Below are 15,268 nucleotides of genomic sequence, written 5' to 3'. Positions count from 1 at the left end.
CTGCAGAGGAAAAACATCAGTACATCAAGTGAGAAATTTCTCTATATTTTTGAGAAGGCCTTCTCCCATTTGGCTACCTTTTAATGGAGAAGCGTGGTCCTTTTCTGGTGTATATGTCTTACTGACTTTTTAAAGGTGTACTCCAGGCTGACTGCCTGTCATTTCTGCTTTACAGGGGCCTTCTTAGGTTCTCTAGTGTTTGGCAGTGGCTGATTTTTAAAGAGAGAGGTGATAGGGATCTCAGAGAGGCTGCCCTCACTCCAGCCCCACCCCACCCCTACCCCCAGCCCCTCGGAAGGCCATTCAGGACAGATGACTATCTGGCCTCCTTGCACCACCCCTAGGAAGGAGCTCCTTAATCCATCACGTCAGCTGATATTCTTCTTTATGTCCAAACCCCTCAGAGTGCTATCCAAGACCCTCAGGTCTGGCTCTTCCCCTCTCTTCCAGCCACATCATTCCTCTTCCTCAGACACACCCTATGCTCTAGCCAATCCCAGCCACTTCCAGCTCCTCCTGTCCTCAGGCTGTTTCAGTGTTCTCTGCTCCTGCGTGCTGGACTCCTCAGCCAGGAGGCTGTTTCCCTCCGTGGCCCTTCTGCTCATTCTTCAAGTCCCTGCATAAGTGTTTCCTCTTCTTCTTCAAGTCCCTGGATATGCGTTTCCTCTTCTGGGAGCCTCACATGACTCAATCAAGCAGAGCCTGTAGCACCTTCCTTTAGGGCACCTCTGAACCTAGTTCAAACATCTGTAATTGCATGTGTTGTATTACATTATATTGTTCTTGTTTGTTTCTCCTCTAGATGTGTTTGAGCTTCTCAAGGACAGGAGCTGTTCTTGCGCCCAACACCCTGGCTGGTTCAGGTGCTCCACAAATGTTCACTGACATCCTGGCAGCAGCCATTTGTGGCACTGGATTGTTGCATTTGGCTGCAGTGTTTTGACAGGAGCAAATTAGGAGTGGGGCAACTAGTTCAAGGTAGTGTTGACAATGAGAGGACTAGCTCTTTGAAAATGTGCAGAACCATTTATTATCCAAAATGACCTCAGCTTTCACACCACTAGGAATAAGGTGCTTTCACAAAAATAATCTCTAAGTTTGTGTTTAGTTCTAACACTGGAAGATTCTGTTAACAGAAAGGGGTCCAGATCCAGACCTCAAAAGAGGGTTACTGGATCTCGCGCAAGAAAGAATTAAAGGCGAGTCCATAAAGTGAAAGCAAGTTTATTAAGAAAGTAAAGGAATAAAAGAATGGCTATTCCACTGACAGAAGGCTTCTGGTTGCCTATTTTTATGGTTATTTCTTGATTATATGCTAAACAAAGGGTGGATTATTCATGCCTCCCCTTTTAGACCATATAGGGTAACTTCCTGACATTGCCATGGCATTTGTAAACTGTCATGGTGCTGGTGGGAGTGTAGCAGTGAGGACAACCAGAGGTCACTCTCATGGCCATCTTGGTTTTGGTGGGTTTCAGCTGGCTTCTTTACTGCAACCTATTTTATCAGCAAGGTCTTGATGACCTGTATCTTGGCTGACCTCCTATCTCATCCTGTGACTTAGAATGTCTAACCGTCTGGGAATGCAGCCCAGTAGGTCTCAGCCTTATTTTACCCAGCCCCTACTCAAGATGGAGTTGCTCTGGTTCAGACGCCTCTGACAATTCTATAATTAGGAGAGCCATGCTTTAAAATATGGTTTTAAAAAATCTAGGGCTATGGCAGAGAGTCTACAATTGAATGCAAGAATATTTTACATACGCCTGTCTTTTTTCTGGGGAGATGGTTCATACTTTTCAAAGAAGGGGTCTGTGATCTCAAAAGATTAAATACCACTGATTAAGAATCGTTGACCAAAATGACAATCTTTACTCAGCCTCTGCTGGGTCAGTAGGAGCTAACATCTTAATAGGAGTTAGTGCCTCAGTAGAGAGGTTCATAATCCAGCAGCTGCAAAGCTCTTGTTGCTTTTTTTCCTACTGTCCTCTATTAGGGCACACGTACTGGTCCCAGTTTGCAATTTAAAAAGATGCTTGCATCCTAAGAGTCTTTTGGACATGTTCCATTTATGCAGCATTAATGTTCTAAATGTAAGAGTAAGGGTGTGAGGGTATGACCAGAACTCTTTTTTTTTTTTTTCTTTACTCTGTCACCCAGGCTGGAGTGTAGTGGCATGATCATGGCTTACTGTGGCCTCAACCTCCCAGGCTCAAGTGATCCTCCCAGCTCAGCCTCCTACTATAGGCACATACCACCATGCCTGGCTAATTTTTTGTATTTTTTGTAGAGACAGGGGTCTCTGTTTCCCAGGCTGGTCTCAAACTCTTGGGCTCAAGCCATCCTCCTGCCTCAGCCTCCCAAAATACTGGGATTACAGGCATGAACCATCACACGGAGCAAAACTCTTTCAGCAAGATTATGTACCTTTCCCCACATTAGAAAAAGTAATTGGCTGGCCGGGTGGCAGTGGTTCATGCCCGTAATCCCAGCACTTTGGGAGGCCGAGGTGGTCGGATCACCTGAGGTCAGGAGTTCGAGACCGGCCTGACCAACATGGAGAAACCTTGTCTCTACTAAAAATACAAAATTAGCCAGGTGTGGTGGCACATGCCTGTAATCCCAGCTACTCAGGAGGCTGAGGCAGGAGAATCACTTGAACCTGGGAAGCAGAGGTTGTGGTGAGCTGAGATTGTGCCATTGCACTCCAGCCTGGCAACGAGCAAAACTCCATCTCAAAAAAAAAAAAGTAATTGGCATTACCAGAAATGATATTAATATTCTTTAGGTTAGGTGTCAGGGCTACTCTGAAAAAGCTACCACACTGAGCCCCCAAGTCCTGCCAGGTGGTTCACAATGAACCCTCTAGGTAATGCCAGAAATCCTACATGTGAAGCATGATCACTGAAACATTCAGCGACTGTGATCTGGGCCTGCAAATCGCTGTGAAGCTTTTCTGCTTCAGTGGGAGATGCCATTGCAAACTGAATTGTGGCTGGCAGGGCTGGATTCCTGGGTGTGCAACATGGGCAGTCATTCAGAGCCCTGTGCTTAGACAGGCCTTGTGCTTTGTTTAATGCTTTGCTCTTGCTATCTTGAAATTTTCAATAATATTTGGACAAAGGGCCTCATATTTTTATTTCACACCTGCTCCTGCAAATGATGTTTGTCCTAAGTGGCTACCTATACCTGAGGCAACACCAAGTAGTAGAAAGAGCACGTACTTTGGAGTTGACAGGGGTCAACTCCAATCCCAGTTCCGTAACTTTCTGGCGATGTGAGCTTGGGTAAGTTACTTAACCTCTCTGGGCTTCAGTGTTATTATATAAAAAATGGTGATTATAATGTCTAACTTTTAGAGTCATTGGGGTAATTACCAACAGTTGGGGTAATTACAACATTTGGGGTAACAGTATGTGTTTAGTAATTGGTAATGGTTGATAACGACAACAATGATTTGAAAACAACTAGTCAAGAAAGAATGAAATAACATTCATGTGAAAAGACAACCAAAACAAAATGAACAGACAAAAAAATGCCATACGTGTAGACTTTTGGGGTTGGGAAGAATCCTAAAGATAAGCTCCTGGGCTGAGTTGTTTTTACCTTTGCCCATCCACAGCACTTTTCTCTTATGATGCATCTTTTCCCCCATTAAACATTGAGACCCTCTGAGAACAGATACTGTGTCTATACTTTAAAAATATTTCCAGCTTTTTGCACAAAGCCTGACACAAAGTGGATGTTTAATAAGCATTGGTTGAAATAATAAACTAGCTCATTATTTTATAGTTGAGGAATCTGAGGCCTAGAGAAGTTAGGTGACTTAAATAAGCTTACAAAACTTGTCCTTGGCAAAGCCAGGTCTGGAGTCCTCTCTGTTTGTTTCAGAGGGATTAGTTATTGCCTGGGGGCCTTGTGTGGACCCAGCCCTTGGAGCTGTTAAACACAATCACAAAATCTTTATTGCTTGCTGAATTGCAATTATCAGATTATATAGGAAATGTTTAAGGATTTTATGTATGTGTATTTTTGTTTTGAGTCAAAAATCAAAAGGGAAGAATGGTCATTGGAGCTAGAATATACTTGTGGCTGTCCCAGTGAACTCCTGGAAAAAGTAATCCCTCCACTTGCCTTTGCTGGAGCACATGGTTCAGGGATAGTTTAGGCTCCCCTTTCTCCTTTCCCAAATCCTCCCATGCATGAGCTTATCTGCTGTGATGCTAATGTCCTGGATGTGATTGATTACCCACCACTATCTTGGGGACCTGGGAATGACCTTCTGGATGCATTTGTAAGGAACCAGCTTGGGAAGAAAAACAAAAACTTGAAGGCATCCTCTAGTTGGCCTGAGATAAGGGGACCTCAGAGTCTTCTTTCATTAGCCTGGCAAAACAATCCAAACAATAAAAAATCCATAAGAAAATATTCTGCTTCCAGGAGCTTAAAAGATACTTCTCATTTCAGCCACCCAGTCACATGACACTATCCCTATGTAAGACAAACAAATGTTTTTGTGGGTGAGAGGATGAGAGGAAGGGCGGAAAGAAGAGAAGGGGAGGAGTTTAACAGAGAAAGGGAGGGAGGTATGGTGAGGGAGGAGAGGTGAAAATGTAGAAAAAAGTTAAGAAAAAAAACGAAGAGAGGGAGAGATGGAATATGTTTGGAAAGAGATGTGGGCCTAATATTTACCCAGATGATCCCAGGAGCCAACTCAAATCATCAGAATGAATCGATCCAAGTCACCTTGTTAAACTTACTCGGCATAATAATAATTATTGTGTGCTGAAAGAAGCAGTGGTGTTCGGTGAGACAGTATGGGTTTGAGTTTTGGCTCTCATGATAATTTGCTGTACGAACATACATCTGTTATTTCAAGTCCCAGGCCTCAGTTTTCCCATCCAGAACTGGGGGAAATAAATGAAATGGGACATATGAAAGTAATTTGAAAAACAGAGTGTGACACAAGCAAACACAGTCTCGAATTTACACTCAAGCTGGATCTATTCCACTTAAATCAAAACAGGCTTTGACGTGCCTCCAGCTTTTCTTTTCATGGACTCAGTAAAGTTTTCTACCTTGTGTTTTTAAAGGAAATACATATATAATCCAATGATCTCGTCACATCATTAGGCTCAGGTGGGTTCGTTCCAAATCATGGATACAACACTGAAATCAAAATACGAAAAGAAAAAAAGGTGCGTGGTTTACCCACCATTGTCTAACAAACTTATATACTGGAAAGAGCAGATGTGGTAGGAATGAGATCTGGTTCAGATTCCAGCTCCAATAGTCATCTGCTGTGTGACCCAGGGCAAGTTTCTCAGCCTCACTGAGCCGCACTCTTCCCACTTGGGATATGGGAGCACCTCCCTCCCTGTGATGTTATCATAAGGTAGCCGGACAAATGCCTAGCTGGCTCCTGGCATCTGTTAGAGCCTCTGCCTATGTTGATCATTGCTGTATCCTCAGTCCTAGACTATAGTAGGTATGAAATATGCAGTACTTTCTCTTTTCCCTTCCTCTTTTCTACTCCTCTTACCCTATTCCCATGCCCACCCATTCAGGTGTCTTTCCATTGCCACCAAAGTAAAGCCTTGGATTTGGGTGTCTGAGATACTGCTTGAGAGCATTTTTTTCCGAAGGTTTCAGATAGGAAATGAAATCACACTGGCTTATGATTATGCACCATCTTAGGTGTCAGCAATGAAAACAGACTCTAGAGAACATAAATGGAAGGAAATGTATCGAAGTGGTTGGAGAGTAAAGAGAATTAACCTTAGAAATGAGTAGAAATTAGGGGAGAGTCAGATGGCCAGGCCAAAGGAACCACAGCAATGGCACCTTGGCAGGAGTGGTTTGGTCAGCATGCCCGCCAGCCTGCTTTTGAAAGGGCGACCTCCAGCTGTCTCCAGAGGTAGCCACCCACCCCCTTCCTGTTTTTGTATTGCTTCCCTGAGATTCACACTTCCGGGAAAGACCACTTGGTGGGCTGAGCCAAAGTCAGCTACTGATCCTCAGATTGTGCCAGGGTTGTGTGTTTATGTGTGAATGAGAGAGTGTGAGTGTGATTTTGTCCACTTTTGATATGGAAGGTGAGTCTGACCTCACATCAAGAGAAGCCACAGCAGTGACCAACCCTTACAGAGGGAGATTTGATGACAGACACCTATTAATAAAAATATGGCAAATGTCCACTGCAGCTCAGAAGAGGGTCTTCAAGGAGGTCAGAGAATCTACAGCTCTGCTTTGTGCAGGGATGTCTCCTCTTCACCAAATTATTTAGCATCCACTGGGGTAAACAGGGAGGATCCAGCTGTGTCTGCTCATTCCAAGTCGTTTTGAGAAAACAAAATCAACATTAAATTAAAGCAAATAATCAGAGATTTATTAACACTAAAAAAAAAAAAGTCACGGAAACAAAGTTGAATTCAGTTAAATGGTGAGTGAACAGTTCTTCGGATAGCTTTTGCCTGATTTCCACACAGCTGTTTCTCCAAACCTGTCTGCAGTCAGAGGCAGATGCTTGCAAGCAGCCCCCTTGTATTTCCCACACACTCTCAGCCCCCAGCAAACTCTTCTGGAGGCTGGGTGGCCGTGTCACTGATGGTGATGGCCCCTGCTTCAGGAACTGACAGTCTGCTTCCTTTTTTGCTGTATCCTTCAAACCCTAATTATACAAAAAAATAAATTCAAGACCCCATTCCAGCAGCTGAATACACTTCTTGTTTGGGAAAGCCCAATTTTCAGTAGAAAACGACTTCTGGCCAAAGCAGCTCCTGCCCCTCCCCTGCTTTTTGCCCCACGGTCAAGTATTCTGATGACTCTCAGCAGTCATTGGTCCCACTTCCTGCCAAACTGTGACAAACCAACCAGATGATCATGATTAATCACCCCCCAGCCCTTCATTGCAAACAATGGGACTGCCTTGGGGGCAATTTTGGAAGTCTCCATCACCTCCGAATTTTGATAGGGGTTAAGTTTGACCCGGTCCTCACTTTCGCACAAAGGTTCACAGTTTGCCTAGAGCTTCATGGTTTGCATGAAGGTTTATTGTTTGCCCTCTTATACATGTTATTTTATTTGGTCCCCAATAATAGGGCACCAGGCTGCCATCACCCTTCTCCTGGATTATTACAGTTGCCTCCTATCTTCCTCAATGTCCACTCTTTTTTTAAAAAAAATTGAAGTACAGTTAGTAAAAAGCACGCTGAGAATGATGGCTCATGCCTGTAATCCCAGCACTTTAGGAGGCCAAGGTGAGTGGGTCGCTTGAGCTCCGGAGTTCGAGATAATAAAAAGCACAAGTCCAGCTGTTTCGCTTTGATAAGTTTTGACATTTGTGTACACTGGGTAACTGCCATGTACAAAAAGAGATACAATATTTCCATTGCCCCAGAATAATCCTTCATTTTTTTCTTCCCAGACAATGTCTCCTTCCCCTAGGCAACTACTTTCTGATTTCTATTACTAGGGACTATTTTTTCTGTACATTGATTTCATTTCATATCATTGGAATCATACAGTATGTACATATCTGTACTTTTTTTCATGGATTTAAGACTCATTCGTGTTGTGTGTATGAGGAATTCCTTCCATTGTATTGCTGAGTGGTATGCCATTGTAGAAATACACCGCAATTTGCTTATTAATTCATTTTTTGATAGAAATTTAGTGGCTTTTTTCTTCATCATTTTTGTTGCTATGAATACAACTGCTATAACAAATTTTGTACAAATATTTTGTGAACATATGTTTTCATTTAACTTGGATAAATACCCAAGAATGAAATTGCTAGGTCATAGGGTAGATGTATGTTTAACTTTGTAAGAAACTGCCAGACAGTTTTCCAAAGTAGTTTGTCAGATATATGAGTTGTCAACATCCAGTCTTGCTTCCTCCAGTCATTTCTCCTCATAGGCTCCAGAGCAATCCATTTAAAACATAACCTTGATCCCATCACTTTCCTGCTTAAACTCCTTCAATGGCTTCCCATTGCCCTTAGGAGCAAGTCCCGACATTATTCACGTAGCCTGCACAATTTGGCCCTCACTTTCCTTTCAGCTTTGGCTACTCCTTCCTGCATCTCCCTGCCCGCTGGTTTTCTGTGTTCTGGCCATACTGCGTATGTTTCTACTCCTTGACTGTGAAGCTCTTTACCTGCTCAGGGCTTTTGGTCCCTTTTTCTGGTCAGCCATTCTTTTTTTTTTTTTTTTTGAGACGGAGTCTTGCTCTGTCGCCCAGGCTGGAGTGCAGTGGCGCGATCTCGGCTCACTGCAAGCTCCGCCTCCCGGGTTCACGCCATTCTCCCGCCTCAGCCTCCCCAGCAGCTAGGACTACAGGCACCCGGCACCACGCCCGGCTAATTTTTGTATTTTTAGTAGAGACGGGGTTTCACTGTGTTAGCTAGGATGGTCTGGATCTCCTGACCTTGTGATCCGCCCGCCTCGGCCTCCCAAAGTTCTGGGATTACAGACGTGAGCCACCACACCTGGCCCTGGTCAGCCATTCTTCATCCACTTTCCTCTTGGCCTATTTATTCTTCCAGTCTCAGTTTAAAAGCGACTTCATCAGGGAGTTTCCCTAGGCCCTGTAGACTAAGTTAGATCCCCTGTTACATGTTCCTGTGGGGCCCTGGCTTCCCCTTCCTAACATTCACTACACTGTTGTCATTTTACAGACTGCATATATTTATTTCAATTTTTGAATAGCTTATACATTCATGTTGGTTCAAAAATTCTCAAAAGATATTTTGTCAAAAGTTTTATTCTCATCCCTGTCCCTATTTGCCTGGCTTCCCACCCCACATTTTTTTTTTTAAAGGAACTTCTTGATATCAGTTTTTTCCCCAGATATTTTTTAATGCCTATACAAGATTTTATATACATACACATATACACAAACATATATACACATACTATACCATTATAACTAATTCTATTATAGTATAGTATAATACTATATTTGCATATATTAGCAAATAATGAATTACGAATACTATTAGTGTTATACTATTAGTATTGCTAATACTAATGTATATAATTTTTACACATATGCACACTCTACACACTGTTCTGCACCTTGTTTTTTCCACTCACTTTTATGTTTTGGCAGTTTTCCGTTTCAGAACTTAGAGAGCTTCCTCATTTTCTGTCATTGATGCCCAGAGTTCCACTCTATAGATGATCTAGGCCTGTGCTGATGGCCATTTAAATTGTTTTTAATCTTTTGTGATCATAAACAATGCCACAATGATAACAATCACATACAGATGTTATTTCTGATGAGTGTGAGAACACTTGAAGCATAATTTCCTGGAAACCAAATTGCTGGTACACATTGTATATGAGTTTGTATTTTAAATTATTATTATTTTTGAAACAGAGTCTCGCTTTGTCATCCAGGCACAATCTTGGCTCACTGAAACCTCCACCTCCCAGGTTCAAGCGATTCTCCTGCCTCAGCCTCCCAAGTATCTGGGATTAAAGGCACACGCCACCATGCATAGTTAATTTTTGCATTTTTAGTAGAGATGAGGTTTCGCCATGTTGGCCAGGCTGGTCTTGAACTCCTGGCCTCAGGTGATCTGCCTGCCTCGGCTTCCCAAAGTACTAGGATTATAGGCGTGAGCCACTACACCGGGCCTTGAGTTTGTGTGTGTTTTTTTTTTTTTTTTGAGACGGAGTTTCGCTGTTGTTGCCCAGGCTGGAGTACAATGGCGCGATCTTGGCTCACCGCAACCTCCGCTTCCCGGGTTCAAGTGATTTGCCTGCCTCAGCCTTCCCCAATAGCTGGGATTACAGACATGCGCCACCATGCCTGGCTAATTTTGTGTTTTTAGTAGAGACGGGGTTTCTCCATGTTGGTCAGGCTGGTCCCGAACTCCCGACCTCAGGTGATCCGCCCACCTCGGCCTCCCAAAGTGCTGGGATTACAGGCATGAGCCACCGCACCCGGCCGAGTTTGTGGTTTAATAATTTTTGACAAATTGCTTTCCATGGGATTGTACCACTTCATATTCCCATCCACAATGTTTAAGTGCCTGCGTTTCCCCTTGGCCTCACCCACATGTGTTGCAGTACATTTGGACATTTGGAGATCTGAGAGCAGAAAAACATTATTTCAGTGTAGTTACTTTTAATTTGCATTTCTCACATTAGAAGCTAAGCATCTGGTAGGATTTATTTTTAATTACTTAGTATGTTGTAGATATCCAATATATCCGTTGATATAATAAACATATGTATTATATATTAATATATAACATAATGTATTATGTGCTGTATATGTCTTAGGCATATATATACACACACACGCACACACATATATATACATGTACATATATATATATATATATTTTTTTTTTTTTTTTGAGATGGAGTCTCGCTGTCGCCCAGGCTGAAGTGCAATGGCGCGATCTCGGCTCACTGCAAGCTCTGCCTCCTGGGTTCAAGCCATTCTCCTCCCTCAGCCTCCCGAGTAGCTGGAACTACAGGTGTCCGCCACCACGCCCGGCTAATTTTTTGTATTTTTAGTAGAGACGGGGTTTCACTGTGTTAGCCAGGTTGGTCTCAATCTCCTGACCTCGTGATCTGCCTGCCTCAGCCTCCCAAAGTGCTGGGATTACAGGCGTGAGCCACCACACCCAGCCTGGCATTAATATATATTAAGCATATGTATTATAGATTTATAAATATATTAATGTAATGCAATATTAAACATATGTATTATATACTTAAGTAAGTATATTTATGTTAATGTAATATGTATTAAACATATGTATAAGTATATAATAAATACATATACTTATATATAATACATATTATATAAGTATAAAATATTTGTAATACATATGCTTAATATATATTATATTAACATATACATATATTTCTGTATAATATGTATTATAAGTATATAATACATATGCTCAATATATATTACATTAACATATACATATATACATATACATATATACGTCTATATAGGCTAAATAAATGAAAAAATTGCATGATGATCAAAGAGCTTAATATCTGTGTGTTTTAAGGACATGGAGCTTGTAAGTGGAGACTTTCTGGGACCAAGTACAGTATACTTTTTTTTTTTTGAAACGGAGTTTCTCTCTTGTCACCCAGGCTGGAGTGCAGTGGTGCAATCTCAGTTCACTGCAACCTCCGCCTCCTGGGTTTAAGCCTCAGGCCCCCGAGTAGGTGGGACTACAGGTGCAGGCTGGTCTCAAACTCCTGACCTCAAGTGATCCTCCTGCCTCAGCCTGCCCTGGCTTACAGGCGTGAGCCACCGCGCCCGGCCTAGTATTCTTTTTATTAGTCTTTGCAGCTCATATTTCCAGGGTAGTTCAGAAGGAGAAAGGAAAAGAAGATGTCACTAAAAATGAGAAGGTAAAATCTTAGCTCTGCTTTCTTATCAGTATTACTGTTGGGCTAGTTTACACGATGCCAGGTATTCTATTCAATGCCAACTGGAGAATGCCAGCTCAGGGTCAGCTTCTGAGATCTTATAACTGTGTTAGGAACATAACCTTTAGAGTCAATCAGACCTCGGTATGAATTTTAGCTCTTATATTAGCTGTGAGACTGTCTTCTCCCTAAGATGCAATTTCTCCACTGGTGAAAAAGGAGATGACAAGGCCTGCCTATAATAGAAACCTTGAGGTATCTGCTTAGCCCTTGATTCGTTCCCTCCGACTACTCTCCTCCTCTCTGTACCACGTGACTCCAGGCCCCTGGCAAAGCTGATTGGACCATGGTGGACTGACTCAAGTTAGCTCAGTCAGAATCTAAAAAATCCTTAAGAATAGAATCCAGAGGTTCTGTTAATCCTTTTTTTTTTTTTTTAAACATAAATTAACCCATTTATTATAGGCCAGTGGTGTCTCAAAGAGTAGAGGAGCGTCTACTGGTCTTTCAACTCCTTCAGCCTTCTGATGGCAGACTTTACTGTGACAGTGGAAGTGGTATCATACGTCCAGGCACCGCCAGCCACTGTCTTCACGCAGGAACCACAGTGCCAGATCCCCACAGCTCGTCTCTTCATCTTGATTTTGCCACAGAAAGAGCAAGTGTACTTGGCGTGCTGGCTGATTTCAATTTTCTTCACCATTTTCTGGAGGGAGGCCCCATAGCGGGTCCCGTATTTACCGACGATCCCGACTTTCTTGGTACGTTTGGCCATGTCACCGCGACCTAGGTCTGAGCCCAGAGAGCCTGTTAATTCTTGATCTGGGAAGTGGGGGTGACACCATGACTGGGTAACCCTATCTGACATGTTGGAGTCTGAGGGGGCCCAATAAGTAACCTCCCCTTTCCTTGCCTCACTTCAAAACCAATTAAGGGATTCATGAGGTTATGGCAGAGGAGGAGTAACGCATGAGCTTTTTGCAGATAAACATAGTTTAGTGTGGCAATGCTGAACACATAATGAGACAGACTTTTCATAGACAACCCTGAATAGCCAGAGGCTGCCCCATGTAGATGGAGGGGAAAAATGCGAGGGGAAACAGTTGAACTATGAGTGCTTGGATCCTTGCCCAAATTCATGAACCAAAATCCAGGAGTGTAACCCTAATGGAGGTTTTTGTACTTGGAAACAAGAAGGTTCACCCCAACATAGAGATGCATAGAGAAGTAGGGTCAAAAGACAATACCCCCTGGAGAAGTAGGTCCAGTGAGTGTTCTGACTTCCCAGTTTCTGCTCCTTGTCTCTCTTATGAAGCTCAGCCACACTTCCCACCCTTGAGTTCTTCCAGATACACATTATTTATAATTATGGGTACCCCTTTATTTAAACTCTTTCAGGTGGGTCTTGCAACTGGTAACCAAAAATCTTTTATTAAGACTCTAAGTCACACTTTTTTTTAGGGTGAAGTTTATTTATTTTTTGTTATTTATTTTTTTTTTTGAGATTCAGTCTCGTTCTTGTCACCTAGTCTGGAGTGCAGTGGTGCGATCTTGGCTCACTGCAACCTCCACCTCCCTGGTTCAAGTGATTCTCCTGCCTCAGCCTCCCAAGTAGCTGGGACTACAGGTGCATGGCACCACGCCTGGCTAATTTTTGTATTTTTAGTAGAGACAGTGTTTCACCATATTGGTCAGGCTGGTCTCAAACTCCTGACCTCAGGTGATCCACCCACCTCGGCCTCCCAAAGTGCTGGGATTACAGATGTGAGCCACTGCATCCGGCCTTGGGTGAAGTTTAAATAAAGAAATGAATGTAGGGCACCTAGCCTCGTAGACTCAATATATATTTAGTTTTATTCTTTACTTTCTGATGGAAAAGGGGATGGAGCAAAGCTCTGAGGCTCAGTCACTCAACTCATTTTCAGTTTGAATATGACACAAAACCCCCAAATTTTGAAATTTCTACTTGAAGGTCAAACAGCCATTAAAAGTAGCACATTTGCTATGAAAACGTTACTGAAGACATGTCTATCACAGGCTGGAAAGACAGTGTTGGTTAGTAGCTGGAGTCAGATATACTCGGATAGTCATTCAGGTTTCAACTGCTACTAACTGGAAAGTCTTACAAAAGTCATCACCTCTGTGAGCCTAATTTTTTCAACCATAAAAGAAACAACTAATTTGTTTGGTTGTTACAAGCACAGAATATGCTCTTGGTACATAGAGAGTGCTCAGTAAATGACTGTTGTTATTATTGTAATATTCTGAATGCTTTCAAGAAGGGCCAGGAGGGCCTTCCTTTCTGTTATTGAGAGCTACATGCCTGATTATGTTTCCATTTTTGCCTTGATTGCCAGGGAGTTCACAATCAAATTTAAAACTTAATCATGGCAACCCTGCTACTATTAAGGTTGGCATATTTGTAAGTCCCTTTTCCTTGCTCTTGATTTTCTGCTTCTAAAGCTTGTCAGCCAATGAGAAGCAGCTTATCAACCAGACCAGACGAGGGCATGCATATAAATGTATACGAACACACACACACACACACACACACAAACAAACACACACACACACACACACACTCCAGTTAAACAGTTATTTTTCAATGCAGTTTTCACTTGGGTAATTCCCTGCCAAGAGAAAACATAAATCACTTTTCAGTCCAGCATCCAGGGGCTCTGCAAACCAGTCCAAGAGAAATTTAATCTGGGTCTACGTAAGAGCAACTGGGCAGCCAGCCAGCAAATTTTTGTTTTGTGTTTTAAGAGAAATGCAACATGCTCCTTGTCAAGTGATGTCTGGGGTGATCAAGCTCACCCCCACAGGGCCAAGGGCTAACTGCGGAAAAGGTAGCTTGGCGGCTTGTGCTAAAGAAGGGCCTTTGAAGGGTCAACTCCCCTCGGTGAGTTAAAGCCTTCAGAAAATGCTACAGAATGAAATACAAAATCAGCATTCAGGATGTTGATTCTAAAAGTGTTACAAATCAGAAGCTGACCCCGGTTAGGCAGGGGTGAAGAGGCAGAGGGTAGGAGGGAAGCTGTGGAAATAAGCTGGGCTCTTGGAGGAAAGGAAGCCGTACTGAACCTTTCACTAAAGGTTTTGGGGAGCCTTTGGACCATTTTAAACAATGTAGTCTTTCCTACTCTTCAACTCAACATTGATTGCACCAGGACTCAGGAGCTTCCTCATTATCATGTAATCACTAGAGCAACTCTTGGAGATAAGTTTTATTACTTTTCTTTTCCAGTTGAGTAAACTGAGAGTCACTGAATTGCCTAGGATTAAGTGTCTAGGTGGAGCCAAGAATTGAACCCAGGTCCAAGAGCCTTCAAGTCCAGTTTGCATTTTCCAGTTTGGCTCCAATGCAAGTGCAGTATCTTATTTAACTCAAATTTGTTTTATCTATCCCTTACTTCTTGGTCCCAGGTCTCCAGAATTTAACAGAGTTTGGTGGGTTGTAAAAGTCAAACATGCCCTCATCATTTTGTTGTTATTGTAGGCCCTAGAAATGGCTGTAGGAGTTGGCAAAATAAGTGCACTCTGAGGCCAGCAGCCCTTTCTTCTCTGAGCACATTCCTTGTTCCTTTCCCAGTCTTTGGGAGAGGAATTTTGCCCATGGGAGCTGTCTCAGGTGCCGACCTTTCTGTGCCTCCCTAACACATTCCTGCATCTAAATTAGAACTGGTCAATGTTTCACTCCCCCGCTGTCCTCCCAGCCGTGTCTTCTGAAGCTGGTGAACAATTAACCACCAGCAAGCAGCCCCTGTTTTCTGGCTCTCCATCTTACCTCCTTAGAAGCCTCCCTACATTTACTGCTAAGTGTCAATGATATACCAAGCTTGAGAAGCACCGGGGCT

The 15,268-nt window shown here is 42.8% G+C and overlaps 1 protein-coding gene across 1 annotated transcript; it reads right to left on the bottom strand.

Moving 5' to 3' along the window:
* Nucleotides 1-11,907: 11,907 nt before the first annotated feature.
* On the bottom strand, nucleotides 11,908-12,186 carry LOC116476787 (large ribosomal subunit protein eL43-like). The gene has a single exon (XM_032167115.3). The coding sequence runs from the start codon at nucleotides 12,184-12,186 to the stop codon at nucleotides 11,908-11,910; it is 279 nt and encodes a 92-aa protein (XP_032023006.1).
* Between the last annotated feature and the right edge of the window lie 3,082 nt (nucleotides 12,187-15,268).

Source organism: Hylobates moloch, unplaced genomic scaffold, assembly GCF_009828535.3.
Source record: "Hylobates moloch isolate HMO894 unplaced genomic scaffold, HMol_V3 SCAFFOLD_11, whole genome shotgun sequence".
NCBI classification, from domain to species: domain Eukaryota; kingdom Metazoa; phylum Chordata; class Mammalia; order Primates; family Hylobatidae; genus Hylobates; species Hylobates moloch.
The sequence above is the reverse complement of the archived record's forward strand: the minus strand, read 5'-3'. Positions and strand labels throughout refer to the sequence as shown.